At 44.1% G+C, this 12,526-nt stretch overlaps 1 protein-coding gene across 1 annotated transcript in view; it reads left to right on the top strand.

The window, feature by feature from the left end:
* Pi3K92E (phosphatidylinositol 3-kinase 92E) overlaps nucleotides 1–12,526 on the top strand; it is a 90,965-nt gene that overhangs the window by 56,542 nt on the left and 21,897 nt on the right. Inside the window, exons 9-13 of the mRNA XM_084597789.1 lie at nucleotides 715–963; nucleotides 6,479–6,535; nucleotides 6,912–7,097; nucleotides 8,739–8,860; nucleotides 12,038–12,181. Of these exons, the coding sequence (XP_084453915.1) occupies nucleotides 715–963; nucleotides 6,479–6,535; nucleotides 6,912–7,097; nucleotides 8,739–8,860; nucleotides 12,038–12,181 (758 nt within the window). The remainder of the gene's footprint in view (nucleotides 1–714; nucleotides 964–6,478; nucleotides 6,536–6,911; nucleotides 7,098–8,738; nucleotides 8,861–12,037; nucleotides 12,182–12,526) is intronic.

Raw genomic sequence — 12,526 nt, 5'->3', positions numbered from 1 at the left:
ATATTTGCATTGTGGAGAGAACTGATGGGATACTTATTGCTCGTGCACGTTTTCTAGTCTTAGTAAATGGCTTTTTATGAGCCCTTTAGCCTAAGCAGACTTAATGTTAACCGCATGCTCCCAACTGGCATGAAAATGTTTCACAGATATTGTTTTTACTTGTTAACTGGTGTACTTGTTTGCGCTTCTCGTTTGAACAATCAAGAGACCGGAACCCATACGAGAGAATGGGCAAATAGACATTTCGTCTATGATATTTCGTGCTTTCAGGAGAGAAATAAAAATAACATTTTAATAAAAAATTATGATGATGTTTTCTGTATACTGATGTAGGTGCGGTTGCTTTTCAGCCATTTTGTTTTAGTCCCCTCTTCGTAATATCGCGCGGCTCTTCTTCAGCATGACTGGTATACTCAAGCTAGCACGAATGTTACACCCGTGTGTCGTTTCTTTTGGTCTCTATTTGACGCTACTTTTTTTTCCTCGCACAGGTGATGAATAGTGTTTAACCTGAGATCTATAATGTTTACTAACAATGGGTGCTTTACTCATTATACAAAAGTACAAGCGTAAACCTCAAGAGCAGCTCGTTTTCCTGTGTGGTGAACAGCGACCGCCATCCACTTGGCAACGTCACTTGTATACCTGTAGCTTCACGAGCACGAAGCTTAACGCCGTGTCAGTAATCCGCATGTATCTTCCGCACATTCGCAGGACACGTACGCCTCACCTCTTGCTTGGGCGAACGTCACGGCATACGACTACAAGGGAGCTCTACGCTATGGCTCGATGGAACTGAGCTTATGGGCGTACGCCGACGACCCGCACGCCGAAGAGTCGCCGATGCTCAACCCACTGGGCACCGCCGTGGCAAACCCGGACAGGCTACAGGCCACCCTCATGCTGCTCACATTTCACTCCTATGACGCTACACGGCTCGTGTGTTTCCCGAAGCTGGACGAGGCGAGTTGGGAAATAATCATTTGCTGCGCAACAAAGCTTCTGTACTCTCCGTCATCAGAGCCAATTTCACTCGCTAGTTACATTGGTGCACGCTAACTATACGGCCTTCTGCCTCAGCCTCAACTTTGTAATTAGAATTAGGATCATGCCGAACAGTACCATCTCCTAGCACTCCCGCAACACCTTTGTCAATTCACGACAAACGTTGGGCACTCCAGTCAGGTTAATTCCTTGGCCGCTTATGATCATAACGACGTACTTGTTCACGGGTCTTCTGCCGCCTTTAATTGCGGTTCCGTTCAAAGAAGCCAAACGTCCTTTTCATCGTGCGTTTCAGAGCTACTCTGCGTTTCCTTTGTTCTAAATAGCTGTCACGAAATTGTGTATATTATTCGTGCTAATTTTATTGTACACCTACATTGCTGTTCTCATTGATTCCTGGCTTTAGGTTAATTTGCTTTAATTAATTACCGTTACCATTCTGCTCCGACATCATCAGTGAGCCTTGAAAGTCAAAATTTATCCCTATGTCAAATACCTTGAAATCAATCATATACACTCCTCCCTGTTAATTTATATATTTCATTAAATTTCGGCTACAAATAATGGCAATAAAAACGTATGTCTTCAGTGTACTTTGCCGTTTAATGCAACTCGCTGTTATTAACTGTCATATAATATGCATTTATCCATCCCTCTGCATTGAGGAGGTTGTTCTGAAACAAAGTCGACTCCAACCCGTTTACTAGAAGCTACATCTGACAGCGAAAACAAAATTAAATGCATTGTTCACCCTAAATGCTGCAACCTCTTCATCACAGGAAACTGGCAACACCCGTATCAAAAACCTGGAAAAGCCATTTTGAAAGCAGTCTTGGTATTTTGTTTTATGGCCTCCCCAAGAACGTGGTGGCCGCTAGTACGGTTCAGTAAAGCACATGTTTACTAGGTGTTTTTTGCTGCTACACAAAGCGCCATTGCCATTTATTGAAGGCATATAGCCTACTAAGATAACGCCGAAAGCAGTGAGGTAAACACTTGACTCACTAAGGACGAAGTTCATGTGCGACGTACAAAGACACATATAAAAGATGGGGGGCGTAAATACTCTTACATTACATCATATCGCTGTAACGCATCTACAGGAAATTATCTTCCGAAAAATACAACAACTTCACTGCGCCAGCTGTTTGGAGATGTCTGCTATGAAACAGTGGGTAAACCCAATCATTGAGGAGTGGGAATGATGCATGTTGTCATGAAATACACATAACTTCATTCTCAAGATAGAAGACAAACCTCTATGTGAAGGATGCGGAAGAAAACTAACAATAAATCACACCTTACTTTCATGCACCAAGCCTAAAAAATAAGGAAAAAATATATTACACATTTTTACAATGAACAAATCCCGTTTCATCCTAGCCTACTTATGGGAGAAGATGCACTGGTAGAAACTTCTCATGTTTTTGAATTCCTAAAAGAGACAAAGCTCCTAAACAAACTTTAATAGGTCTCCTCTAAAAAATAAAAACACCTTGCTCTTGGCACATGACAGCCTGAGTTGCTTATGCTCCGAAAACCTCAACACAACACAACACACAACGAAACAGTGGATAAAGACATTAAAGGCAAGAGGAAGGACAAGGAGAAGCGCTAGAGAATAGCATTGTCCTTTGTCCTTCCTCGTTTATTTGCACCTTCATGCGCTGCTTTTGGCATGAAATCTAACTAGCCCAACTTTTCGTTTGTATTGATGGCGTTCTGCAAGGCCTTGTCGTAGGTGTCCGCGCAATTGATCTGCACTAAATCATCGCGTGGACTTTCCTTATGACTCCTATTACACCCAGGTGTCAGAACGCTCTCAATGCCGCTCTCTGATGGTCTATGCTGCCTCGTGCACTCCGTTAGTCAACGCTCTCAAAGCTGCATTTCTCTCCTACGGATACTTGCCGTAGTCGAATTCTCCAACATACTCAGCAGAACACTCACAGCACTAATTAGAGTGAAAGGAAAGGAAACTTTCCACAGGCAGAGACATGGGGATATCGCTGTTTGGCACGCTTAGTTCGCGGCAAGTTTCTCCACAACCTTAGCACACTGTCTATGCTCATGCCTCAAACATTTCTTTAATCTGTGGGCTGTGGTAATGCCTACGTCGAACTCACTTACTTGGGGAGAGCGGCCAGTGGACGTAAAATCTTATAAATACCACACACCACAAAAGCGCGTACGTTTTCTAACGCAGGGGGTTGGATAAGCTTTAACCTTTTAAACAAGTCTCCCAGGTTGTGTGTCGCCTTAACCTCTTCGCGTGCTGGAAAAAAAGACGAAAGCAAGGTATTATAATAATAAAAATCTGGCGATTCTTTTATTACTTTAAACTACTTGTAATACGCCCATGTCAGTAGAGCAGCTATTAAATGCATTGCTGCGAAGTCCTGAAACAACTGTAGACACTGCTACAATTGATTACATGTTGGCGAAAAAGAAAACTCGAGCGGCGAGGCCAAACAATATTCCGTCCATTCGGAGCACAAAGCTATTATTAAACGTTCAACTAAATATCCGCAAGGTTCTGGCAAGCTAACACAAGAAGTCTCATGCCCCACACAAAATCATCTTTTAGAACGAATAGAAAAATACAAACGAACTCGTGCAATGAAAACATTTCTAGTTCTTTTCACTCGTTTTTATTGCTCTAAAAACATGATCAGCCCACTTCCCCGCATTTCTACACTTGTGCCTAAAAAAAAAATAGCTGCTCAGAGAGCTGACAGCATCCTTTTTAGCATAAAAAGTTTTGTCTTTTGTCAACCCACATTGTATAGACCTCCTTCACTCCGGCTACGTCACGAAAATGCGGTGGCGCTGTCGTCGTTAGTGACTTTCGCGTGGTAGGCAAAACGACGCTTCAGTCGCCTTGCCTTCCGTGATTGTGCGATGGCTTGCTGCTGCCGGGAAATGCAGAGTACCATGCCGACTAATCGCTTCACTATGACATGTGCTGAAAGGCACACAAGAGGAAGTTTAGTTAGCTTGCAAAGGCTTTTTGCCGACAATGGTCGCCGTAAACAGTTGTGGGCCGCCGCGGTGAAGCGCCAAGGCTGAATACCGACGCCTGCTCATCGAATATGCGGCAAACACTTCGTTACGGCTAAGCTGGAGCTTATTCACCTTTACGCCACAGCGGTCTACCGGATCAAAGGTCGCGAATCACTCGAGTTTGGCCTTTTTACGACGCGTGATGGGATCTTGGTGTGCGGGAGCGGGTGCGCTGGTAACATACATAGACGAGGCAGTCATATATATGTTGTATTGCGTAGGCCTGTTTCTTTGTTGGAGCATGCATAGATGTTTACCTATGTGAACTGTTCCTCAAGCCCGTTTTTTCACTTTGGTAATTGTATGTATGCGCAGTGAGCTGCTACTCGAAAGATCTGTGTTGCACTCCTCGATCCGTGATATATATGTTGCATGGCTAACCTTCGCCACGTTCACGTCAAATTATTTTTATAACTTCCAGATGAAGACTCCCACTTCACGTTAATAGCTAGTGGTTTGGATCGGAGCTGCATTTTTTTACTTATGCCGAGCGCTTTTATTTGTATTCACAGCGGCTGATTGTGAATGAGAGTTGTGGGGTTTATCCTACATTACCGCGGCCACAGTGGCGAGACCGAACTGGGCCACCCTAACTACGGAACCACGGGTGAAGGTAAAAACGGCCCCTGAAAAGAGGTCCCCAGGAGACACAGCCACGAAACAAAGGCCCCTGGACTATATGGCCCCGGAAAAAACGTCCAGAAAGGTCCCCTCAGGAAGCGGCCCCTAGGAAAAAATGTCACCGAAGAAATTGACTGAAATCTGCCTGGAACTCACTTCGCAAAAAATTAAACATCTTATGATGCCTTTTTTTTTTTTTTTTTTAGAATAGATGTAACCATTGTTTGGATACTGGGTCCTCTGGATGCTTTACGCGTTTACAGAAACTGGAGAAGACTTAGCATGAAAGCATATCGAAAAAAAAAAAAAAGCCCCACCACTACATAATATCCAGCGAGTATTATGCGGTGCATAGTTTCCAGTTTCCAAGCTGGGAAATATCGCTCTTTAATATAGGTCTAATCACCCGGCTAATATTACACATTCGAGAGACGTGCTTGTCCTCCACCGCACAAATTTCGGTGCCATAATGGTTTTATTCTTTTTTCTTTTTTTTTTTGAGAACGCACAGCATCAGTACCATGTTTTGCAAATTTCAAGCGGACGGGTAGAAAGAAGCACTGTAGCCTACATTACTGCGGCTAGACTCGAGGAAACTCAGTATAGGCCTTTAGTAAAAGAACTACAGGACGTGAAAAAAAAAAAAACGGCGGGGTTCAAAATATAAATACTGTTCAAGCTAAAACCATAAACACAAATGGCAGATAAAAACAGTAAAAGTTTATTACAATGAGCGAAATTTATCGCTGATAAATCAAGCACCGGGCAAGGCGAAAGCTCGACTTTGTAGTACGTTTAATTGCATCTGTTTGGGGACATTTTATCCGAGGCCATTTTTTCCGGGACCACTTTTTCCTGGGACTTTTTTACCGGAACCCACGTAACCACATTGGCCGCTGCAGCTCGTAATTGTAATGCAAGCTAACAGCGTGACTACCCGTGATAAAATTGCTACCATTAACGAGGACAGCCGCCCACGAACAGAGCAGATATAACAGACGCGCAGCGTTGTGATTTCAATGAATAACGAAATGATACGCAAGTCCGTGCAGTGTTAAGGCTACTGTTGCCATGCTGACCTAAATCACCTTACCCATACAGCCGCTCGACGCTAGCGAGGTGCTTCGTGCTTACCAAGAACACTCATTTGCCGCTCGGTGTGAAGAATCATCCGATAACGCAATGATGCTTTGAGCGGACTACATCGTACGCGGTTTGCAGCGCTATATATGAGCGAAAAAAATCACTGTCAGCGTACTCGACTCAAAGTAGTTGCAAGCATCCGAAGCTTTGTAATTCTCTATGCGTGCCGCGCTTAATTTTCTCGGAGAAAACAGCAAATAGATGTCAACGTCGCTCATTTTTCCTGGCGGCAGCAACGCTTCTCTTGTGCGCCTTGAGCCGAATCTCCATCGGTACGGCGTGCGGGTTCGTACGCTGCACGCCGTGTAGGTAGAGTTTTTCAATGTATCGCTTCTGTCCTCACCGCTGAGGGTCACGAATACTAGCACATGGTCATTTCGTCTGCCAAGAAGGCGCCTACAAATCACAATAACACGGCTTTAACAAGCTTGGCCACAGTGCCGCGGCCGCGGTCGTGCTTTTTGCCTACCGTGGGATCGCTGACGATAGCAGCGCCACCTCGATCATCTTGTTTGTTTGCAAACATGAAGGAGGTCTATAACTAACGGCAGCGGCGAATATGGTGTACTGAAAAGGAGATCTCGAGCACAGAATGTCCAAGATATAAAAAAAAAATGTACGCGCAATTTTTCCCCTCTCTGTCTAGATACTGGAATGCGCCGCATCTTCTGTCAAGCAGCAAGGAGAATCGGCGCTAGGAATCGTAAGTACTTTCTTATTGAGACGGCTCTATTTTAGCTGTTAGCAGGCTCTCACGTTAGTCTAGTTCTCTTACATTTTCTCAGAAATATTTAAACCTATGCACTCATTTGATCTCATTGAGAAACATCTAACAGTTTTTACCTGCTAAGAACTACAGGTCATACGTTAACGTACCACTGCACTGCTACATCGCAAGCTGTCAAGTCAAACTCGGCTGACGGTCACGTATTATTTATTGCCTATTATTTTTTATTTATTTTATTTTAATATTTTATATGATGAGGAAATCGACGCTAAAATTCGTAACGCTTTATTTGTGCCACTCAAGTTCTATCCTGCTGTACATGTCGTACGTGTTTCGCTTGGAAACACCGCAGGGACACGCCAGTAAGAGCCACCGCGAGCAGCTGCGCCAGATCGCCGAGCAGGACCCTCTGGCCCCGGTGCACGAGCAGGACAAGCAGCTGCTCTGGTTCCTTCGCTACGACTGCCGCGAGCTGCCTCACTCGCTTCCCAAACTGCTGCTCTCGTTCTGCTGGGGCAGACATCGCGACGTGGCCATGGTGAGAGGATTCGGCCCCAGAAGTAGGCCCTTGTAAGAAGCATGGGCAGATTCGGGTTTTCGGTGCTTGTGGTCGTTAATTTAAATCTCTCATGTTCTAGCATAGAATAATATTCTGAGGAATTGCGAAAACTGCGCTTATTGCCTCTGTCTTTCACACCGTCAGCACATCATGGCAGTATAACAAGAGTAAAGTGTACACTGTATCCGCTTACGGATATTCGATAAAAGTGTATCTCGGAGGAATAATGAATAGTATTAAATTTCTCAGCAAAGACCTTCTGTACACAGACAATGTCCAAAAATATTGTTCTACTTTAGCAGTCTGTATTTTTGTATCCCCCCCCCCCCCCTCTTACGCGATACCACCTGAAAAGGGCCCCAGGCAAAGGAAGGAAGTATCAAGCCGTCGTTCAAGGAGTATTACACACTTACTGCATAGTGTAATCATGTGGCGATTTCAGAATCAAGGCACCACACTTTCGCACCGTCATAACTGTAAGAGGGGTACGAGAAAAATATGCAGTCCCTGGAAAGCAAATAAAAGCAATGGTAGTTCTGTATTTCACAGAGGCCACCCATTACCAAAGCACCTGTCCTTGGTGGAATATTTGGCAGGGTAGTTGCACTAAGGACTGTAAACCTGTATGCTCTAGACCCAAACTTTACTCTGCTTTTTGTGAAGACAGCAGTTTTAGATCCCTGTTCGCGACGGTGTTGACAGCAATGATCACATCAGTACGCTTTGCAGCAGAGAATATCTAGTATATAAGCTGTACATCTCTCTCCAAAGAGTTGTCACAACAATTCATGGAAGCTCTGGGGTGATTCGGGATCAAGATATACATCTCAACAAAGATTTCTCACAAGTATTCAGCAGAGCGCTGAGGCTATTCGAGATTAAAAACCAAACAAAGAAAGCGCCTCAGCAGGTCACCTTCGTGCAAGGTAAAAAAATCCCGCCGGTTTCGCTACTCACGAGATAAAATGGCAAGTTGTGGAAAATGATTTGTCGTCGGTAATCAGTGATTGCGGATAGATTTATATTTCTGCCTGACAGAGTCATAGGACCATCTCGTATTCTCTAAACAAAAAAAAATCAACTGCTTTGAATGAAAAGAAATGAAAATAGACGAAACGAAGTTCTACGCTGTCGCTCGCTAGTGTTGTTGTTGCTTCTTTCTTTGCTGTGGCGGCAACGTTTCATTAAAGGACATTGTAGCTTGCTTTTATAAGTGTAAACTACTCCAGACAATAAAAAAGATACTTAATCGTTCATAATTGTCTTCGAAGCAAGAATAAACCTGCAGTTCTACTAGCATGCAAGTGTATGGCATGCTCATGTTGCTCAAGGTTTTGGAGGATATCATGCTTTGTAATGAAATAAAGGCTTCAAAATGTGCACATGCATGTTTTCGGGCCTTTCTTGACATTGAACACAATACTTCCTGAAAATGTTATGCTAAATTTATATTTCGGCACATTTTCTGTTTCAATATGTTAGAGTAGAAACAGAGTACAAGATTTCTGGAGTGACAAAACAATAAATTTTGTACTGAATGTGCAATGCAAGAAAAATCGTATTTCACCAAAATAAAATGGCTAATAACTTTCTTTTGCTGCTTTTATTGTGCCGACGAAGATGCAAGCACTGCTACAGATATGGAAGCTTCTGAAGCCAGAGCAAGCTCTGGAGCTCCTGGACTACAGCTATCCGGACAATTTTGTGAGAAGCTTTGCCGTTCGCTGCTTGCATCAGATGAAGTGAGTGGATTAGTTATTATCCGAATACCTAGCTTCACCCCTTTTATTTCAACTTTCATGCACCGTTGCAAATGGTTGCAAAACATCGATTTGTAATTTTTTATTTTTTTTTCCAATTAACAACTCCTTCGGTGCCCTCAGTAAACAAAAATAAACTCGCCTCACAAAGGGAATGGTCGTCTTTCTACATTTTAATACTGAAGCTGTGACAAACCGAGAGATTGTCATCTGCCATTCTTTTTAACACTGATTCCTACAAATCCTTACAGATGCTCTAATGTAACGGGAAGGATTCGTGCTTGAGTTTTCGTTGCCGCAGAGTTTGCGTTCCAGCCGTGCTTTCGCTAGGCCTCAGAATGAAGGATTTAGTCGCAAAATTTCGATACTTTTTGCGTTCTGTGAAAGTATTGAAACCTGTGCATTGATACAAATCACCTATTTTGAGAAAAAGCGTACACGTATTGCTCCTCACTAAGTAGCCCGCAGTGACGAGACGTTCCAACTTCACTGGCTATGAAAGAAAAGTGCCTATGTAATCCACCTTAGCCGATACTGTGCTCTGTGCGCGTGCTTAACCAACACCACCTAGACTACTCAAGGCCTCTCCGCTCCTCCGTGACGTCATCACACTACGACGAACGCAGAAGCTGCGCGTTGCTGCGGGCTTATTCTTGTTTCACTAGAATTGTAGTTGTTGCCGCATGCGAAAACATTCTTTGGTGTTTTAAGCCCCGTTGTTTAATAATAATATTATTAATTGGTTCATAGGAAAGGAAAGGCGCAGTATCTGTCACACTTGTTTCTGTGGACACCTGAACCGCGCCGTTAGGGAAGGGAGGAAGGTAATACATAACGTGTTGTCACAGGACCCGACGTGCGCGCGACTTCTATACATGGTGTCCCATGCTCCAAGTAACCAAGCTTTTAAGAAAGGCAGAGTCTCCTAGCCCCAGTAACGCCACGCGACAGGAGCAGTACTGTACCGTCCAAACACACTTATTGGAGAAAGTGTGACAGGTACTGCGCCTTTCCTTTCCCGTCAACCAATTAAAATTATATGTAGCACTGCAATGAACACCGATAAGAGGCAAACGATGAGAAGCAAATGATGGGAGAGGAAGGGTAGGTTTTCGCCAGTCTCCCGCGGAGGAGTTGGCGGTGGCCTCAGCGCGCCAGCTGTGCACCGTGTAACGCCACTTCCTCCTGGCGCATCCGCAGCTGGCACGGTGGCGTCGGCATCTCTGAGTCACCCGCACAGCGGATGAGTCGGCTGCGCCTCCGACGCTGCTCTCCTTATGCTCTCCTAGGCTCTCCAGCTGTGCTCCGTGTGACGTCACTCGCTCCTCACGCATGCGCAGTTGGGGCTCTCCGGGGCTCCGTGAAATCGCTCAGACCTAGCATAGTGTTCCTTTCGCAACAAAACAGATGACTGAAAGTTTTGCTGACATACCATTTGCGCATCTTTAATAACCTGTCTGATCAAAAGCTACCATGTGACAGCTGCTGACGCATACATCGCGCCATCTAGTACAAATGAAAAATGTATTCCAGGTCATCGTACAAAGGGAAGCGGATTTTTTTCCTTGAGTCACGCCACGGGATGCTGAAATAGCAACAATTTCACGTGAAAGATGACGTCACGTCCGGTCATGGTTGATGACGTCTCATGGTGATGACGTCACAACGTCACGGTATCCCGCAGAATCTCGCGAAATGTGACACTTCTCGCGGACGGACACTCCTGAGCCTATAAAGGCTCTCGCCTTAAAATTTCGAAAGCGCGGCTTCCCTCAGTGATGTGACTCGAGGAATTATGTCCATCGCGCTCCCTTTTCTAAAAGGCGAGCTTTTTCGGCAAGCCGCGAAGCGACTTTGATCTTTACACGTCACTTTTGGCGCACCTGCAACGCGCCGTCTCTCCTGTGTGGGCTCGTTGATCCAATTCAGCGAACACTGGCGAGCACTGCAGTGTGGGCGGTGCATGTCAGGTCACGCCGTGAGCTCCATAGTGATAGGCAGTGACTGGCACAGCTACGCCAGACGTGATTTTCGACGACACGGGGTGGACGAAATCCTTAGAGCCAAAATGACGAGGAAAATCACCTTTTGAAAATCTTGAAAAGTGATGTGGTTACTGCAACCAACTGGCTACAAATCTCCAATTGAATGCAGGCATCTAAATAGAATAGGTTTTACTTTTGAAATTTAGCTATCAGCTAACTTGTTATAATGTTTCAACTGTTTTCTTTACGCAAGCCGGCGCTGGTATCGCAACGCCGAAGCCTAATCTTCCTAAAATAGTTTTTTCAGCTTCGCTGAAATAGCCGTTATGTGACAGGAAATTGTAACTCTACCATTTGCGCGAGTTAAATAATTTGAAGCTCACCTCAAGAATGTGGAATCAGCTGCCGCTGTTCACTCTCTTCTTATTTTATCAGCTACGCATTAGTATAAACTTACTGTAGGGGTCTTTCTCTAATGTGGAGCTACTTCTTTGGTATATTCTTTCTCAAAGCCTGAGAGTTAGGCCGGTAGAATTAGTTGCTACATAGCTCCAGTCTCTTGCCCTCAAAATCATTAGTCGGGCCTGAAAGCAAGAACACAGAAAAACCATTTGAGCCTACTCGACAGCGCAATAAGAATTTGTCAGAAATGGTTGCGTCGTCGAGTTGCATTCTTGGGCAAGTCATATTTGTGAATCCGTCTTTATATGATGCTGGCTGTTTTAGCGCAGCAATTATGTTTTCCTCCCTGTGATTTATCTGCGGTGCGTTTTTATGTATTGATTTTGCCTTTCGTATAGCGTACTTTAGTTTATCCTATGCCAAATTATTTTTCTTTGTACCATTCATGTTGCCGGATGTCGTGAGTGTCATGCATACAACCGGGAAACATAAAAGGATCACGGTAATAATTAAATGTGCGCAGTCACAATATTAATATTTTTCTCGAGCGCATGGCTGCACCAACTAGTTAGACGTCTGCTTTAGTAACAGCCTCGGAACAGAATACCAACATATTTATTTCCAAGACATTCGACGTGTTCATTCGATTGTTAAATTATGGTTAGCAAGTATGCCAACATGACGGTTTGACTAGAGAAAAGTTAATGTGTCCATTTGTTATGATGCTATTTTTTAACGTCTTCCTAACATGGTTTTTTTTTTATTCCAACAGTGATGAAGAGCTGTCGCTTTACCTTTTGCAACTCGTGCAAGCACTAAAGCACGAATCTTACCTGGAGTGTGATCTAGTCAAATTCCTTTTGGAGAGAGCCCTCAAGAACAGGCATATTGGACACCAGATGTTCTGGCTTTTGAGGTAATCATAGCATCTGGTTATATTCATGCCTGCCCCATGATGCCTTCATGACGCCAGTTTATAGTCAGCTGGTCATTCTATATTAGAAGTGGACCGCTCACTAATTTCAGATATTTAGACAGGCGAACTACTCGGAACTGGATAATGCAGAGTAATGTAAGCAGAGACAAAAACAAAATAAACGAATGTGGCTTGTTGTATCTCCTCTGTCATTGATCACAGTCTTATCGCAAAGCTTTTCGATGAAACATAAGTGAAGAGAGATCACATGAAGAGAAATTATTGCATTGTGTTTTAGGTGTCACATAGAATATATTGTGCCGCGGTGTTGCTATAACAGGCAAA

Source organism: Amblyomma maculatum, chromosome 3 (genome assembly GCF_055883805.1).
Source record: "Amblyomma maculatum isolate TAMU_Amacu chromosome 3, ASM5588380v1, whole genome shotgun sequence".
Taxonomy (NCBI): Eukaryota; Metazoa; Arthropoda; class Arachnida; order Ixodida; family Ixodidae; genus Amblyomma; species Amblyomma maculatum.
The sequence above is the reverse complement of the archived record's forward strand: the minus strand, read 5'-3'. Positions and strand labels throughout refer to the sequence as shown.